General features: G+C 32.8%; 1 protein-coding gene across 1 annotated transcript in view; it reads right to left on the minus strand.

The window, feature by feature from the left end:
• Nucleotides 1-19946, minus strand: part of LOC128997506 (sodium/potassium/calcium exchanger Nckx30C-like) — a 201173-nt gene that overhangs the window by 141914 nt on the left and 39313 nt on the right. The window contains exon 2 of the mRNA XM_054423145.1: nucleotides 3346-3369. Within this exon, the coding sequence (XP_054279120.1) occupies nucleotides 3346-3369 (24 nt within the window). The remainder of the gene's footprint in view (nucleotides 1-3345; nucleotides 3370-19946) is intronic.

A 19946-nucleotide genomic window follows, 5' to 3' on the forward strand; every position in this document is an offset into this window, starting at 1 on the left:
AATGCTAACTCCCTTCCACTCTCACCCTCTTTACATTTGGATCATCATAGGTGCAGTTGTATAGCCATCTTGATTGGTAATTATAATTATGACCAAAAACAAACTGTGACTTTGATTATATTTTTTACTCAAACTGACTCTTTTCCAGTGATATGAAGAATGACTTAAGTACTGCAACGCATAAATTGAAAGAAACCCCTTTGATTCTGCAGTATTACGCAATATTATAATCATTTGTGATTGGTTTCGTTGGAATTCTCGTAGATAAGGTGGATATTACCTAAAAAAAACTACCTACTAACATTTATGGTTCGAATACCAGTTGAATCCCTTTTGAATAAAACAGTTTACTGTAGTAAGAGATGGACAAAAAGATTAATTTGGGTTCTTGCAGAGTTAGCTTGATTAATGTTTCGCAACGCGTTTTCTTGTTTCTCGTCCGTGGCGCGCTTTTATTGTATTTGACAGAAAAAAAATAGTTCGACAGATAACAAATCGTCAGAACAATTCCAGCTTGCATTCTCCTGTACGATGAGGTAGGAATGAATATTCTTGTAAAGTACCTTTGTACTTGATTTGATAGTTAAATAGTTCGTATACTAACCAAACGAAAAGAAAGAAGGGGTAGTGCTTAGTTTATAAATCTGGACTGTTTACTAGAAAGTTACATTTTGACAATCAATCCACAAGTTGTTGGTAAATTACAGGAAATTGTTTTTTTTTTTCAATTTAATGACATATATAAGTTTAGAATTGTTTTTATTTCAACCGTCCCTATACACCTTCTTGTATGAGGTGATCCACACAGTAAAGATGGGATAGCTCCAATCCGACCAGGGGATAATGCGTGATTGGACCCCAAACATACGAATATTTATTTCATTTAGCCGATTTTAAATCATTCCCTTAAACCCTCCGAGCATAAAAATATCCAATAGTAGTCAAAGTTTTCTAAAGAAATGAGAGCTAATATTTTTTTATTCAAGACATAGGCCTACAAAAATTAGACATCTGCATGATAAACTAATGGTAACATTCCTTCATATTAAATGTACTATAATACGCCAACCACTAGCAATACAAGGAATGCAGTTGAAATAGCGCATCGCATTGACGGTTTGATGCATTAAAGCGATATTGGACGATTTGTTAGACATGGTAAGCCTCTTTGTTTGGTACCACTTCATATAAAGTTATATAAAGTCGAAAGTATATTTACTTATTTATTTAATAACTGGATTATTGGATTTTAGAGAATCTAAATCATTCAAGACCGGAAAACTGTTGATTGTTTGTAATTGGATTGATTTGTGACATTATATCAGATAAGGCTTTGATAAAATGTATACCAAATTTGCTTATTGAAAAACATTATAGAAAGTTTTTAGCATAGAACAAATACCAACTGTAGTTTGTGCAGTTGTTGTTGTACCCTTTTATATTTATTTAAATGGCTGCATAGAATTATGCATTCTAATTTAATTAACAGATTGATTTATATTTATATTTTATTTTTATTTAACAGTCGGTCTTTATAGGTGGGATTTTTGCAAAACCATTTCGGTCCGTGGTACAAACGTTATTTTTCACCACACTATACCCTATTACCTATTCACCACAATAATAATGCACACCATGTCAACACAACCACAAATTTTAGGTTGTGTGAAGAAATAATTTGAGGAATAAGCATAAATAATAATTAATAGTTGCTAGACAGCGATGAAATTGAACAATTCTATTGCAACGCTATGTATACTGATTGTGCATTTAATATGCATTAATGTTTTAAGAATGTAAGCGGGCAGCTGATTTTCGGCCCTAGGGACGTAAAAACCGGCTCGGTCCCCAAATGACGATGGCAGCTGGCATATACAGCAATACGTAGCTTTCGGCCTCAAATAAACGTTTTTAAACTGCTAAAAACATCGAAGTATGGTGAAAACTTTATTTTTAATATGTTACAATCTATATATACAGCTTCTTGGTCTATTAGACGTGTTTGGATGTGCTAAATTTAAAGTAGTAAAACTTTACATTTATATTTTTTTTTTATGAAAGACAAGCCAATTAAAGCTTTTACCCATTTTGATTAGTCTTCCAATTGGTGAACTGAGCCTGAAGTAAGACTTAACTACTGCTTAAAGGGGAAACACAGCAGCAGTTTCAGTTAAGGTTCAACTCAAGCTACATGTTTCTACAGTTCCAATCTCCCCAATAACCACAGATTGAATCAACCTTTTGAATTCCAGTTGGTAGCATTGATCCAAGTTAATTAATGCTCAACTTAACATCTTTGACAATTTTCTTACAATTATTTGGGACTCTTCTCCAAATAGGTCACCAGGTTGAACAGGTAAATATGTTACTGATCCAGAAGCTATATATCAGGTACTGTAAGATGATCACTTCTTAATTGCGGATTTTAAACTAACGAAACAGGTCCCAGATTTAATTGTAGACATAATGTAGAATAATACTTTTAATACTTTAATACTTTCTTATGAAATGGCGACCGTACGAATGTAACATGGTAACCTCTTTGAATTTTAAAAACTGTTCTCGTTTTTGCCAGTGTTGGTATATACGATCACATATTACTTAAAACATAATGCCATGTTTATAAGTGTCTGGAATCAATACATCATAGGAGAGGTAAATTTCAACACAATATAATGAAACGATTAGTTTATTGGCTGAAAAATGCTGCTGCACATAGTGAAACCATTACCATACATCACTTTTTGATTCTATTACTATAAAGAATCATATTTACTGAAGATATTTCAGTTTGTATTGCAATTTGTATTCTCTGTGTCTGTTAAAAAACAATTAACTCAAACGTCAAAAAATCGTATGAAACGTTTTTATGTTCTATTTTGTGTAAGTAATTGTATACATGCATTTGTATTCTGTACCCACAAAGCTTATTCGTAGTTACCATTTGTCAACTAAAGAAGTGAATAATCACACCAACATCACTTTCACATGCATTTAAATTGTTTACTATTCTAAAATAGCTATCGTTTGGATTTCCATAGGGTGGTAATGTTAATGTTGGGGTTTCTCTCTTCTCTTAGATGATTATCTAACTTTATAGATGGTTCTACAGATCAAGATGGGCTTCAATTATATAAAATCACCCATGGTAAAATACCATTTATGATTAACACAAGCTCAACCCTCTGAAACCAAAGTCGCTTCCCTCTACCAAACTAGCTAAACTATGGTAGGGTTAAACAACACACATTCACACATACTGAAACAGTGGAAACTAGCTGAGAGGGTGGATTGGGAAGAAATAAAAGGCAGGCAGCAAGCAAAGCCAACATAGAATAGACTCACCAGTGTGTGGGCAGCCGCCTGGTGCTGCAATAAGAGGAAAAGGCTTAGCACAGAGGAACATAGAACACAGCACATAGCAGAGCACATAGAACATAGAGTAATGACTTACACATCGCACACGCTACAACCAGTCATACAAATACACACTCACACATACACACTTAATATATTGTGTAAGTGTAGTATTTTGTGATGAAATCCTCCTTAAATACTTCGTGAACACCATATCGTCTCCTCACACCAGTAAACATTGTGTACTAAAAACTTGAACTATGATAAGAAATTGGGTTGGATCAGATTAATATAAACAAACTAAACATTTTTGTATTTCAAAACCCAACCTCATTTGCATAAAAGTTTGGGACGTCAAGAGCGTTTCTTGAATAGTCGCACTTAATGTTCTAATTCTTCAGTAATGAATTGTAAACTAACATAATTTATACTAAAAATAATAATTGTTTGTGTTTATTAACCACCGTATTGCTGTTAGTAGGTAGTTCTCTACAGAGAAAGGTCATCTCACATGTGATAAATACTTTTTTCATTTTCTAGATAGGAGGATCCACTGTTTAAGGTGTGCTATGGACTAGCGACTAATCGCAAAGCAACAAGCCTTTTCATAAGTGACATTTCGATCTCCAGGACAGAAGTCCCACGCTCTAAACCCAGGTCCAATCATGACCCTTATGTATTGAGAGAGTATTTTTCAACAGTCAAATAAAAGGTGTACTGACAGCAGTAAACAGTCAAAAGCTGCGCTTTGTTCAAAACAATCTTTTAAAACAAATTGATTCATTGTTTATTGTTTATTGTTCGTTCACCCACAAAACAAGGCTACATTACAAAACTACGACTTGATGATTTATATCAATCAGCTGACAGATAAAAAACCAAAAACCTTTTCTACCAATGAACACATGAAAAGAATAATCGACCCTCTTCACCCAATTGGGTTGTTTTTATACTAAACCACCCCATTATCAATTTAAGAGCCTGACACTCTGACTGAGAACAAAACGTATTACATTCATTTCTGTTTTATTTAATTTCTGATGTGTTATTTTTCATCACGTTATGTACGAAACATATCAAGATTAATGTTGTACTCGCCACCTTTAAAACCCATACGGACCGAGGGGAACCCACGGATAACTTCGTTCTTGGCCTTGACCTAAGATTTAATTTAGAAAGACCAGTCATGCGTCGGTCATCCAGTCATCTCCGTCCCACATTGAATGGGCTAGTTGAATGTGAGGCGACTGTCGTAGCTGGAGGGTAACCACTCCAAGAAGGTTTAATGATCCTACTTCTGCCAGAACAGACACCATAGTTCCCCCAACGAGTGAAAGTATTTCCTCAGAACCTGTTATCCGTTGGAAATGCTTTCGTTGGATTACTTGTTTTGCAATAACTCGTATTTTAACGAAATGTATGTATTTTTAACTACTGCTTGTCCTCTAGTAAGCTACAGACGCGTGTATGATGTATCCTAAAGCTGCTTAACACTAGGTGACATAAATGCAATTAATTGAGCGTATCAGACAACAAACACATAACCATGCTTCAGATTTGACAATAGGGTGATAAGTCTACTGTCACTACCCAAGATCACCAACCACCCGTGGAAACAGCTGTTCTTTTGCGGCACCGTCCTGAATTATTACAAAACCAATTAAACATACAACCCATACACATTATCTTTGACATCACAGTTTAAAACACATATTACTAGCTGGCTAAATAGATCACATCAATTAATTGTAACGAAAGGAGTTTTAGTTACATTAAACAATCAATCTGAATCAAACTAATAAGCTATCACAGTTGTCCTAGGAGTATTTTACTTGAATAAAACGCGTGGAAATGGTAGATTTGTGGTAGATTCTGATGGTTGTTAAACGATTTATTGTGTTTAAAAAAATACCCACACCACAGCAAACCTGCCGACTAAGCAAATTTGCAGTTGCCTGAATTGATTTTTAATTCAATGATTTTAATAAACATTAGGTTCGACTACATAGGCTTGCTGCTACAGGGAGGGTGACAAAGTATGTTTTATAGTAAAACAATGATAACTTAGTATAAAATAAATGAATTTATCAAGTTTGATCAAAATATATTTATAAACAAGCAAACTACAATATTTTACAATATTCTCCATAAGAATAACATCAACATTCTGAAGAGAGATTATATTGATAGCTTTATGTAATTGATAAGAATGAGACAACTGACATCCGCTTGTCAAGGAATTCCAGCTTTAACAGTAGTAACCCGGCCCACGACTAATTTATCTAAACTATGCTAGAGGGTTATTCATTGGCACAGAGTCACGGTATGATGACCGACGTGACGAAGGAATAAATAAAACTTACACAGCTTAAGGGTGGACCTCCCTTTGAAGTAAGAATGTGCTTTCTCAACAAACCGATATTTTTCCTCATATAAAAGCATAGATTTCATCTGCAAAACACTGATGAAATCGCGGAAGTGTTTACCACAAAAGATCCACTAATACGATTTTTATACTATTTAAAGGGTTATTCCAAAAGAAGAGAAACCAGTTAACTTACTAATAATAACTCCGATGACGTACTGTATGTGAAATATTTTATTCATTGAATGATCAACCATATTTTGTAACTAACGCAATTTGCCAATAGCCATTATTGTTTTTACACTTACAGTATTACTTATTAGACAATGCTAAATGCTCCAAATTGGTATAATTTCACTCTATTTATCGCAGTTAGATAAATTAGCAAAAGCCTTGAAAGTAACCATCGATTTCGACGGGTTTCACCTAGTGGCTACTGAAACTGTCCGCACGTATGCTCTGGAATGCCCCTATTCCCACCACCATCACTCACTCGACAGGGTGGCAATGAAAACCGTCAGATCATTTTGCCGCTCTCTGTATATAATTCAGCAACACCATGTGTAAGGTTTGTTCACAATATCACAATATAGTTCCAAACCTGAATTTGTTGTAATTTGATTACTATTTCCCCAAAAATATATCTAGAAAATAATTCTCATAAGCTTCGTTTGAACTCAGATTAAGAGCCAAGGTTGATACGGCCATGGTTATAGAATCTTGTTTATTTCCTACATCAATGAATAAAATCTAAATTACTTATTCCCTATCTATATTTAAACTATAATATGGGTAACGTTGGGCACGATGATTTCTAAAACGGCTTGAATGAGTTCCACTTTAATGTTAAAAATATCTTAGTTTCAGGCTAAAAACAATATTAATGCTAGCCTCTGTTCTGGAAAAATTCACTACTAGTTCAAAACAAAATTAAAAAATGAACTTGATTAAAGGCATACAACATCGCATCTTGGTTCATCAGTCCATTGTGCTACTTACTGAGCCACCGACTCCCTTAATATTTGCGTTGCAATATTTATTATACAAACTAATACTTATTTAATAAACAAATAAAACAACATAAAAATGGTTTAAAATCGAACTTTTTCAATTTTAAGGCGTCCCATTTTGTAAACCAAGATGAAAATCATAGCAGCTATACTATTGAGTAATGATATAGAACGTACTGTTAAATAGCAAATGCAATCTTTTGACATTTTGAATATCTTGACTCTCAGAACAATGTATAATACAGTTTAATGATATTAATAGATACATATTGTTACATACTTATTGTTACATTAATTCGCGAGACATGTTGTCACGTCACGATGTACGACATACTATTGCAGCGTGCACAGGGTGTAAGATGTTTACTGTTTATGCATCGAACTCGCAGTCAACAGGTCACATTGTGTTTTTATTTTCGAACATAACACTTTTCATATCACTTGAGAAAATGAATACACATATTGTTACATACTTATTGTTACATTAATTCGCGAGACATGTTGTCACGTCACGATGTACGACATACTATTGCAGCGTGCACAGGGTGTAAGATGTTTACTGTTTATGCATCGAACTCGCAGTCAACAGGTCACATTGTGTTTTTATTTTCGAACATAACACTTTTCATATCACTTGAGAAAATGAATACGTCTAAGATGTTTCCGTGTTGAAGATTTTGTGTTGGAGAATAACACTATTGTTGAAAATAATAAAGCTTGGCATAACATACCTAAATCGTATATGAATACAAAATAATGAATTTAATAATGCAATAGAATATTAATGGTTTTATTCCAATACATTGTCAAGAAATTATGTTTACCTGTTTATGGTATTCGACGTATTTGTGGGAAAGGGGTGTCATTATATTTTTAGGCTATACTGGGGTATATTTTACGGCTTTTACTTATTCTTCGATATTCTCTTTTATTCCAAACACAGAAATAAAAATAACCGTTCAAGTTAACAAATACTTCACTAACAAGTGGTAAGAATAAATATTAATCTACTTCTTTGTTAACACTGTACGTATTTTACGGAAAGTAAATAAAAATACGTTTACAAACTCTTGAAACGCATAACTCACACAAGACATTAAATATATTTATAAAATATGGTATGTAGTTATCGACTTCAAGTGCGAGACGCTGGAGATGATTGGAGTGTCCAATCAAAATTCAATATAAACTTTTATATAACGTATTAAAAAAAAAACATATACGCCTATTGTTTTTACCTGTAAAACATTTTAACTTTTAGTTATGATAGGTACGTTTAATTGAGTTGTAAGGCCAATTTCTCTTTGGTGGATGACCCTTTTTTTTAAATATTTAAAATGTTTACAGTAAAGCTGAAAAACAAATTCATTGTACATAACATAATTATGTTCATAAGAATTTTGGCAACAACGCACCCACATTTTCGCAAACCTATCATGGCTACTTGGCAACCCATAAGACTGATGTTAAAATATTGAAATGTCATTTAAAGTGTTTAAAGAAAATCTAATTTTTCCAGAACAGAGCCTAGCATAAGTATTTTGTTTGGCCTCAATCAAAGATAATTCTAAGAATTAGTATGACATCGTTGGTGCTATTTTTGAAAATATTGTACGTATAAACGTTACTCAAATTATAATAGGGCCTATAGGATAAAATTACTAGTTATTTATACCATACTGATCGTAATTATGAAGATAATAAAGTCAAAGTGTAAGATAAAAGCGATACAAGTAACATGCTTTTGTTGGTTAATTTAACTGACCTGGGGTCTCTGGTTGTTTCTATGAGAGAGGGAACTTTTTTTATTAAAGACCATATGAAAGAGCCACATAGCAGCTGGTTATGTAAGACAAACTGCAGTCGTCTACGATACAGTTTCTTCCCTAAAAAGACTAACTGTCCTCAAAACTGACTAGCACTTTACAACTCTGTTAAGCTTCTTTGCGTGGTAAAACATATATATATATATAACAGTTATACATACGATTTTATATTTTAAGCCAATTATTAAAGTATTTTCGTACATGTTCTCGTGTATTTCAGTGATCTTTTTATTTTTGTACTCGTACATTATTCCGATTCGTTACTGATAAGTTTTTATCGTACGTTTAAATGTATTATGTCAGTGAATCCAACTCTGATTATGATGATTTGAAAACATTACGTGTGAATGTTTAAGGAACATTCCTTTAGTTTAACATTCAGACTAACAGATAATTTTGAACATATTTTCTCAGGGTTACGTGTAATGTACACACATCTACACACACTTACAAACTACATAAGAAGACAAAAGTTATACGTGTCGATTAATGTAAAAATATCAATATTCAAGTACATTTCGCGAAACGTTTTTAGCAGTACAAAGTATAATCATAAGATTTGAAAAGGACTATCATGTGGCATAATGAAAGGGAGGGCTTTGGTTTGATCAGTTCAAAAACAAATTGAGGAAACCGTCTAAAAACCTAAAATGAGTTCGTATCTAGAATGGAGTGACATTAAAGTAGTGAAGCTGTTGTCAGAACATCTAGGGAATACCCATTAACACCCCACCCCCTCACAAGATGCCTCTCTGCTAATGTATTCACAGAGATTTCGTCGTTAGCTTTTGTAGAGTGTTGTCTTACGAAACATTCTCTACTCGCGACAGCCAAACAATTTCCATTATTCCCGTGATTGTTTCTCTTCAGGTATTTAGGGGATTGAAATGTACAATCTTAGCTTAACATATGGTTTGTAAAACATTGTACTCAATCGGTAGGGCCTATCTAATTGTAGTGTGCTGTCTTACAAATATGTTCCAATCACATGATTCAAACAGCTTGCTTACCTCTACAATGAGCAACCATTTTTAAATTGCCATTTCATGAAAGATAAACATACTAAAAGAAATTTCTTCTAAGACTATTAAGAATCTAAAAAATTAACAAGACTAACTTAGGATTAAAGTGGAACTAAATAAATAAAAAAAAAGTTCTAACCAACAAGTCACGGTGAACCGGTATTATGTTTTTCCTAACACTGTAAGGATTTTATCACATTGCCACACCTGTAAACAGAAGACTACGCAAAGTAGCTCAATCCCACTCGCTAATCACCTGATTTCACTGTTGGCGTTTCTAGACCAATCACAGCCACGGATCCAATACGTTAGTTAACAACCGGTAAGCAAATAACATAAACTTTAAAAGGCAAACATATCCTAAATTACAATTTATATACATCTAAAAAGTTAATCTGTGTGTTAATTATGGTAGTAGCAAAAGTCTTGTGTGTATTACGAGCACGAATGGTCATTGGCGCTCTCAAAATGTATGTACAGTTCTCGAGCGGCAATGGCGTACTTTGCGTTCTTAATACACAAATGGCTATTATAGTTATGGATTTTAGAGTTGAATTTAAGATGGTAAAACCAGTTTCATACCAGTTTCATTGGTAAAAGAGTTTCAGTTGGTCAGTGGAAATAACCAGTTATACATTTAACTAAATACAAGTGAAGAATTCTGATCAATGACCCATGCAAAATCTGATGAACAAATTAAAGTAGTGGGGACTAATTCGCAGGGCTTTTAGTAGAACTAGGAGGAGTTTATTCAGTCTGTAGTCTGGTCTGGGGAACATGCATTTGAACGGATAGTGTTTTGGCCTCTAGGCACATCAAAACTAAAAAGTAAATTGCTTCGGGTCGAAGTCTTACCAACAATCCAACGGTAATAGTTTATTCGCTATATGGAACATTCGTTAAAAACAATTGCCTTAAAGTAAACGAATATTTACTTCAACAGATTTGAATTTTTGGCCTAGCACAAGTGTTAACTGTGAGTTAAGTTTTTTTAGAAATAAAATGATCTCTGAATAAATTTAAAGGAAGTCACTTTTTAATAAGGGAAAATGACTATAGCTTGGTATTTCGGTGTGGCTATTCCGCCATGGATTGAGGATCGATATAACCATGGCTCGTTTATTTGCAGCAGTTGTTTTGACAACGCCATGTGGAGTGGGTGAAAGAGGAACAAAACATCTATCTGTTGATCGGTCAATGTGTTTTCAATTATTGATACAATAAGGGACATTTTATTTTGTAGATGAAATGTGAGGAATGGTTAGGTTTTATTTTTAAGCGTACTAGAGGTCGTCCAGTGGTCGAAAACTTTACCAAAAATATGTAATATACATGCTTCTATATTTTTACCCTACGATGTAAGTAAAACTTGTGATTGGAATTTCTTCCATTTGTCCCGTAAGGTCCATGTTCATTTTTTTAATTTTAAATTAGTTTCTTGTGCTAATTTCTGAAACTATTTTAATTTATGAAGTGATTCTGCACATCTACAGGAAAATATCTTTCCAACAGGATGCGTAGATTTTCCCTGCGATGCACACGAGCTGAGAGAAAAAGGTTTAAAAGAAACTTGCTTGCCTATCTATACTGTATAGATTTCTGATGTTTGTGTGTATTAACAGTTAGTTGCTGTTTGTTATTTATTCAGGCATATGAGTAAAGAGTCAACCAAGGAGGTTATAAAGAAGATGTCAAACGTTATATTTAGGATGAGGATGTTTTACTAAAAGATTTAATGTTATGATGGAGGTCGGATATAACCCATGAAAGAGTGTTATACTTGAAGAATGTTGCAGTTAATGAGTGGATGTCATAACACGATGATTAAAACGAAAAATGAATAGATAAAAAATATGCTTTAACTAATGATCGGACGTTATAATGATGTAAGATATAGTTGGTGTGTTAAACCAACTGTTTCCTAATTTATTTATTTATCATAGACTTTGTTTACATTAATTTTGTTTTGTTTCACTGATAAAAAGCTAACTTACAAGAATTTGGTACAACTTCTAACAAAACCATAGATTGCCTGCGAACTTTCTTCAACAATTTTGACATTCCACATATCTTTGTTTCAGACAACGGTCCACAATATACTTCTCAAGAATTCAAAAACGTCGTAGAACTGAATGGAATATGACATAAACGTTCTGCTCCATATCAACCGGCTACCAATGGGCAGGTCGAAAGATAAGTTCAGACCTTAAAACAATCCCTTAGGTCTATGAAAGTTGAACCTGGTTCCCTGAACCAAAAGGTTGCCAGATTTCTCATGGCATATAGGATAGCACCTCATGCACAGGGTTAACACCTGCTCATCTTTTCATCGGCAGACCGTTGAGGTCAAGGATTGATTTGACACTTCTTATCTCTTCAAATACTCGCACCAGCCTATCCAACAATCTTATGAGAGGAACGTTAAAGAGGGAGACTCTGTGTCTTTTAGAATCTACGGATCGCCACAAAAGTGGAGATTTGGGAGTATTCTATGCAAAATTGGCACGTGCTACTATAATATTGAATCTGGAAATTCCCCCTACAAGAGTATTGATTATTTTTATTTTTTTAGTTGTTAGGATACGATCGGTCGGTTCAATTTAAGCTAACTTTTTGGAATTATTAAATATTCTGAATCGTGAAACTTGCCTCTCGCTTTCCAATCTAAACCTCACTTACCAACCTTACCCGATTCTCAACGTGTATTTACCGTTCCTTTACGTTATGTTGATTGGTTAGCCAACATAGACATTGATAATAATGCTGTCAGTCCACTATTGTTATACATCAAACCTGGAGATTCAACAGATAACTACATCTAAGATCCTAATTTGTCAGTTGCTAAAAGGTTAAAACTAGCCAGTGAGTTTATCATATGAGGTTTGAGACCCTAGATTGTTATCAGCCGACTAAAACTGTATAACCAACCCATGAACTCAACACTAAATGAATGAGATGTGAGATCATAGTTTGTTGTGTTTAACCAGTAAATTCAATAGGAAAAAGGGAATAAAATCATAATTTTTCAGACCCCAAACAACTTTTAATTAAATAGTGAATTCAACAGAAATTTAGGTGTAAGGTCATAGTTTGTTGTCAGCCCATTAAAACTTTACAACTAACCGGTGAATTCAACAGCAAATGAGGGCTAAGATCCGGGTATCGGATGGATCGATGCAGGGCTATACTGTACAACAGATGCCAGTCAAACTGTGAAGGGCCTCATTCATCACTGGTTGTCATATGGGATAAACGAACTGTTCACCAAGGCTGGGGTGATTGAATTACCGCAATCACGTTAATTGCTTATCGTAAATTGTTACCTCAGTATGAAATATTGGAAATGATAAAGCATCGAATGTTACGAACAGTGAGAAGCAAAAACATATTGGTTTAATTAGGATTTTGTTAAAGAATATATTGGTTATAGTTTAAGTGTGGTTTACTCATCCCTTTATTTATTTTATTTCTGCGGCGTTTAAATGTACGAATATAGGATTTTAGAGTCGACATATTAATATTTATGGTTTAATTTGATTTTTTTGCGGAGTTCCTTAGGTAACATTATGAAATCCCTAAATGTTTACAACTATTTTTAAATGATCAGCAGGTAAAACAGCGAGCTAAAATTTGGAATGTGTAAATTGACATTTGACATTTCTTAAATGCCTTTTTGGTGATAAATCTAGAATTATCCCTTAGAACTATCATTAGAGAAAGGAACAGTGGAAACACACATATTTTTCTTCGGCAACACCTAAGTAGTTGGTGCTTCATCCATAGGTCATTCAAACTATTTAAAATGTTCCCAGCCCAATAAAAATACTGCTGGACATCTGTTAAATGAGTAGAGTGTACACAGTTGATTATACTGTTGAATAAGATATATCATTTAGTCGATAACAATACAATGAAGCGTGGTCAGTTATAAAACACACCGCAAAACACGCATCTGATTTTATAATAGCATTAGAAGGATACTTGCAGTTCAAAATCAATAGTATTTACAGTGTAGCTACGGGAAATACAACGGCGCTGCCAAGCAATACAGAGCCACGCCTCCTGTACTGCGGGTATTGTATCAGGGAGATGTCACGGCGCGACCCGCTAATACTGACACAAATTGGCGGAACCCCAATAGGACCAATCTGTGAACTAATTTGTAATTTTACAATTCTGTTATTTTGTTATGGTTGTTTTTATAAAAATTCTTCTTGGTTTTCATATAAACTTTGCAATGGAGTGAGAACGCAGAGTTGAAAATGCGTCTTTTGAAGTATGCTGTAGAAAGTAGCACACACCACACTATTGATCACGTGAACAAAACTTGACTTCTCTAGGTTCTCTAGGATTATTTTTTGTTTAGTTCAATTAAATTTGTATCATAATAGTTGTTTTGCTTGTGCCATTGACTAATATAAAGCTTGAATCTGCACCGGTGGCATTTTTAATTAAGTAATTTTAAACACTTTTATAGTAAAGCGTCCCAATCCTTAAAGTTTCGTGGATATGCTGGGGATCGAATATTTCCCTCCCTCTCAGAAGTCTGCAACGTTAACCACTAGGATAGCAACACAGCCAAATAATAACTTAATTGATAATTCCCAACTTGATCAAAATTCTGTGTTTTTTTATTTGCTGCCTTGGAGAAAAGGGTGTATTTAATCCCAAAAGTTCTACTTCCTAACTTTGGAAGATTGATCAATAACTTTGGAAGACAAATTTTACTTCATCAATTAAAAAGATACAATATTAGTTTTGAATATATAGATTATTATTTTGAAGCCCGTAGCTAACCAATTACTCTAATGTTGTGAAATAGAATGACCACGACTGTAAGGGAATAGGAAGCATCTTTATCATTGCGTGGCTTGGCTCTATTAAAACTCACTTTGCGTGCGAGCCTTACACGATCTTTGATTTGTTTAGATTTCACCTCGACAACCAGAACAATTTATCAAAGATAAAATTAAGTAAGTTACATTATCTTAGGTGCGTAGAGTTATTGTAATAGTATGAAATATTTGAACAGAACACTTATATCAATGTATGTTCTCTCACGCATACTAATGCTCCGATTTACGTTCAAGGGCGAAAGGGTTCATTTCAATTCTCCATTATTTCCTGACCAAAGATAAACCATCAGTGTTAGAATGACTCTGTTTGGTAAAGTTTGTACAATAAAACGTGTCTCAAAGCCAATCGTAAATGCTGACAGTAATAAGAACTGAAAAAAATTAACATTTTATGGTTTTCATTAACCTGAAAACACTGTTTGATTTTAAAATAATTTAAGGCGCTGTTAAAACCAAACGAAAAACTTGCGAGATGAACTAATTTTTAAGTTTGCGTTGGTTTTCTATACAAATAGATGTTCCAAAAGCGTTATAGTTGAAAATATATTATGTTACACTTTTAGTTAGAATCTAGTTTAATAAAATGCGTTATCGAGAACAAACAATTCTCTATTTTACAATAATTTATCTGTTACTTCAATTCATACTATTTTTCGTTACAGTTTTGCACATTAATATTATTTTAAATTAATAAGATATAAAATATGTTATAAAACACCAAAACTGGATTTGGATTTTAAATATCCGAGGGGACCTGACAGAATATTTTATATTCGGAAAGTCTTGTATATGGTTATGTTTCCAACCATACGGAGATACATTTACATGTTAAAAAATATGATTATTTATGATAGAAAAGTATAGTACTTTCTGATTTCATTAGAAATTATTGACGCTACGGTTTTAAAACAAAATAAATGTAGATACTAAGATCCGTTTACTCAGTTGGTAATCAGCATCTGTTAGGTAATAGGTATAAACAATAAAAAACAAATAATAATTGTTTTAAATGTAAACTTAAAGTTTATTTCGTATGAATTAAAAGTTCTGAAAATTGTACTTGGAATGCTTTAAGCAACTTAATCTCATTATTAAAATGATAAAACGTTTATATGGTTACCTGTTAAAGTTTAACATTAGGAGTGTTTCATGTTGGATACTCTAATACTTTACTGAAGGGGCTATACAATTTTCAAAACTGAAGTAAACTATTGCTGTACTCTACTTGATCATCAGTATTTTACTTATACTGTTTTCTGGTACGTATCACTGTATCTTTACTGATATATAGCTTACCATTCAAAGAAGGACATTTCGTTTCTTTTCTTTTAGTTTTGGTTTATAACTAATTTGTCATTTTCCTGTTTACATCCTACCGTAAGCAAATTGTAACTAATTTTATGGAATAATGACATAAACATATTTGTATCAAAAATTTAATCAGGGCAAACGAATATAATTCAATAGTGGTTTTAAACATCGTTCACAAACTTCAATAAGCAAGTTAATGTACAAACTTGGCTCTGAATTATGAGGGAAATGGGAAGCAAAACATGGGAAAGTTCCGAGTTAATGACTGGCAGGCAAATCAGCTTACTTACGCTCTTAATAAACTCTGGCTAAACGGTGATCAATGGTCGTTAATGGAAGAACTTATTTCTTAATTAGCTTGTCATTCTAATGATTAGTCAGTTTTTACTCAGCTTTGAGATACATAATAAATATAAATAGAATGAAAGTGGAAAAACAATTAATGACTTGAGCAAGTAATGAATTATTAATGAACTATAATGATGTCATAACCACATAATTGATTTTGCTTCCACAAAGAAAATATACAGTGGATATTTTTAAACGTACAAATAAAAACAGCAGTGCGTTTGTATCCTAACATATCCAGTAAAAAGCGCCATTATAAAAATAGTTGTGTAAAAATCTCTTGCAAGGGAATAAAACAAAGTTATTTCTACATACTTTTTCCATCGTTTTAGAAGTATTATTTATTGAAACCGATGTTTAATTTTTCAGAACTAATTTTCCTACTTCCGGATATTGATATCATTAATATAGCCTAAAATATTTTAATTACCTTACAATATATATTACTGTTGTTGATACTACATGTTTCGCAACAGGAGATCCTCTTGGTAGATTGGTCATTCATAAAATTAAACCGAAGAAATTTATCATAGTTACAAAGTCTGATCACGTGACAGGCTGATCAGCTGTTCTTTGGTTTTGCCACTCTACTACTTGTTATTGTATGGAATTTCTTCAGTGTCTTATTTTATGACTGAGGAATCTACCAAGGATTAACCTAATGACGTTGCCGTCACCATGAAACATTTAGTATCAACAAGATTTATAGATATTGTAAGGTAATACAAATATTTTTGTTTAATTTTTATATGCAGTCTAGTTAGACCAAGTGTTTATTTATTGTTCCATTGGTAACTGCCACAATATTGTGCCCATGGCATATGAAAACACTAAAAACGTATACTTACATTCGATTCCTTAAATATTTTACTGGATTTCGGTACGGCACAATCACTTACCTGAAAGCAAGAAATGTGTTAAATAAAACTAAAATAGTACATAAAAAATGTGCATACAACTTTTATCATACCAAATATTGCATTCTTCCCATCGATTAAGCTCTCTTATCGAAGAACCTCATGTTATTTATTAATTTTAATGAAATAAAAAACAACTTAAAATCAATCAAGGATGTTCATTGTTCATTTCAGGTTTAAAAAAATTACTTACGTTTTTATATTAATATTTTATAAGCGTTTCATATAAATCTTTAATGTATAAATAAAATTTTATTCATTCATATACTGGCAACACGTTGTTTGTGACCTATCTAGTTTAAACCTTGTTCAGTTTTTTTTTCTTTTTTTAATAAGGTTTGTGATTATCCTGCATCAGAAATTCTACTAAAATGAAATTATGCCAAATGTTTCTAACACATGCGACCATTTAAAAGCTAAAACATTAAATCAAATATAAAAAATAAATTATTTATTCTAAAAAACAAAGAGGTTTTTTGGAAATATTTACAACCTTTTCAAACCAAGAATTACTTTACGGAGAGGTGGGATAGTTAAGGAATGAATTCCTACAAAAAAACTCAAACCTATGTAAAAATATATGTGGAAATATATCGTTGAATGATAACCTCACTCAGTATACACTCGTAAAACACTCACAATTAATGCAATAAAACCATCCCATACTCAACAATTCCACTAAAAAATAGCACGACCATATTCTTTGCTTTTGTACTTGAAGATAATCATGTATGGAGATTAATGTTTGTAGAGTAATAGTCACTGCTAAGACGAAGCAAAAATGGCTGCCTTCTAAGAGACATTTGCTCTAATGTGTTTCTTGGCACAGGATTCACTAATGACTTAATGTGAACCTTGAAACGTTAACAACTAGCCTTATCGACTGAGGTCTATTGGGATGGGAAATTTTTTGGTGGAATTAAATATTGTGTATGAAAACAAGGTTTTGTGATAGGTTTTGATTAAAAATATTGTTAGATGTGTGCATCATATTGACAGTGTAATTTTTTCTATTATGAAACTTAAGTTTAAATTTAACTGTAATTCTTTAAATCTTTCTTCTAGGATTGACATACACTTTTATACAAACAAATAGTAACCACTGCTTGACGTTTAACAGCCTGTAAGTGTACCGATACAGCATATAAACACAATTAATCAAATAATGATGGTCAATGATCACATTTTATGTCATGCTAGAAAATATTGTATCAACTTATTAGTTATAAGTGAACTATTATTTGACTACCGACCTTACTAGTCAACTTTAAGCAAAATTGTTTTTTATAAATAATATAATTCCATGAAAACCTAAAGTATGTGGAAATAATCTATAGGCATACTATTATAAAATTCAGGTGACGATATTTTACAAAGCTATGTGGTAGGTTTATTTATTCTAAAACGATTTAATTGATTTTGGAAATATAAAAGTATTCTATAGCCGTCGCTGTATCAACGCAGGCTCTGCTTTCGATTTTTTTTAAGTGGATATGAAAATAATTTCATTGATATATTTTCATGGAAACAGTAGGACAACTTATTACACTGTGTACTTTTTTGTTTCTTTCCGTTTCGAAGCACGGGTACAGCAGCTGCTATAAACGGAACGTATCATAATGATTACATACGGACGATGACGTAAAGGTCAGTAACTATAAAGACCAGTAACTAATCTGTGTAGACGGATACAATCTGGAAATGTTTATTAGAAACAATTTAGATCAAAACAACTCATGGAACAAGTATGTGATACAAGAATCAAAATGTATCCTAAATTATCAAGTTTGGTAATCAACCGTTTCTAAAAATAAAAAAAAATAAAAAACTTCATCTAACCATTAAACTAAACAGTTCGTTGGGTAAACGAAAGTTTACTTAACCTAGATAACGACACAAAATACTACTTTTGGTCTTACTAACTGAATTTAAAATTCCCTAGTTTTTTTTAAGTAGTTAGTTTAAATCCCAATTATTAAATCCAAATTAGTCTTGTTCAATAAGCCCAACATTGGAAATTAGATCACAATAATACATGCACCCAAATTAATAAAGTAGAACAGGTAGAAGTTACGGTACTATTGCAATTGAAAGCCATATAAGATAAGTTTTATTCTGACATTACATGCCCTTATAATGGAGCAGTCTGCCATTAGCTCTATCACACGAGGCTAAGAAAGCCATTACTCTTAAAATACAGCCACAGCAAGAAACTTGATACCAACTTTCTGTTACTAATGTCTCCTCGCTTTACACCCAGACTTTTTACACCGATATACATGTATTTTATATTTTATTGTATTACAAAATGCTCATACCATTTTCGTACGTGCTTTTTCAGTTCAACTTCTAGTTTCAATCATCTATGTAATATTAATGTCGTCTTTTTCTTCATAAAAACAACAAAAGGGAGTAAATAAAAATATATTTTTTAAATTTATTTTTAGCTGTTAAAATTTATATTTTTGTATCTCCTAATATAATTTTTACATATCATATTTCCTCTTAGTTAATAGGATTCTTCGAATATTTACTAATTTTTTTTAATGTGCATGATAATTGATACGCCATGTATGTATTTGGTTTTTGTAACAAAGTCTCTGCGACATCACAGTCTGCTCAGTCTATGCAGCTCCAAAGTAACTGAGCCACTGACCATAGACAAAAAGAATTAAATATAGACCAACAGTCGTGGTGCGTTTAGCATAGGTTCTGGCATCCAAAGGTGGGAGCACCGTGTAGCGCGCTACGTAACTACAAGTTGCTCCCAGCGGTGGACGACAGAACCTATGCTAACCGCAGCACAGCTGTCGGTCTATATTGAATTATTTTTGTGAATGCACTGGTTCACCAACCTTGCTCGTTATGTTTAGTGACATGTCAGTTAATGGAGTTTAGATTAAATCTTTCCAAAGCTATTCTTTTCAATCAAGT

Source organism: Macrosteles quadrilineatus, unplaced genomic scaffold (genome assembly GCF_028750875.1).
Source record: "Macrosteles quadrilineatus isolate MER2022 unplaced genomic scaffold, UCM_ALF_1.0 Scaffold_6__1_contigs__length_79288215, whole genome shotgun sequence".
NCBI classification, from domain to species: domain Eukaryota; kingdom Metazoa; phylum Arthropoda; class Insecta; order Hemiptera; family Cicadellidae; genus Macrosteles; species Macrosteles quadrilineatus.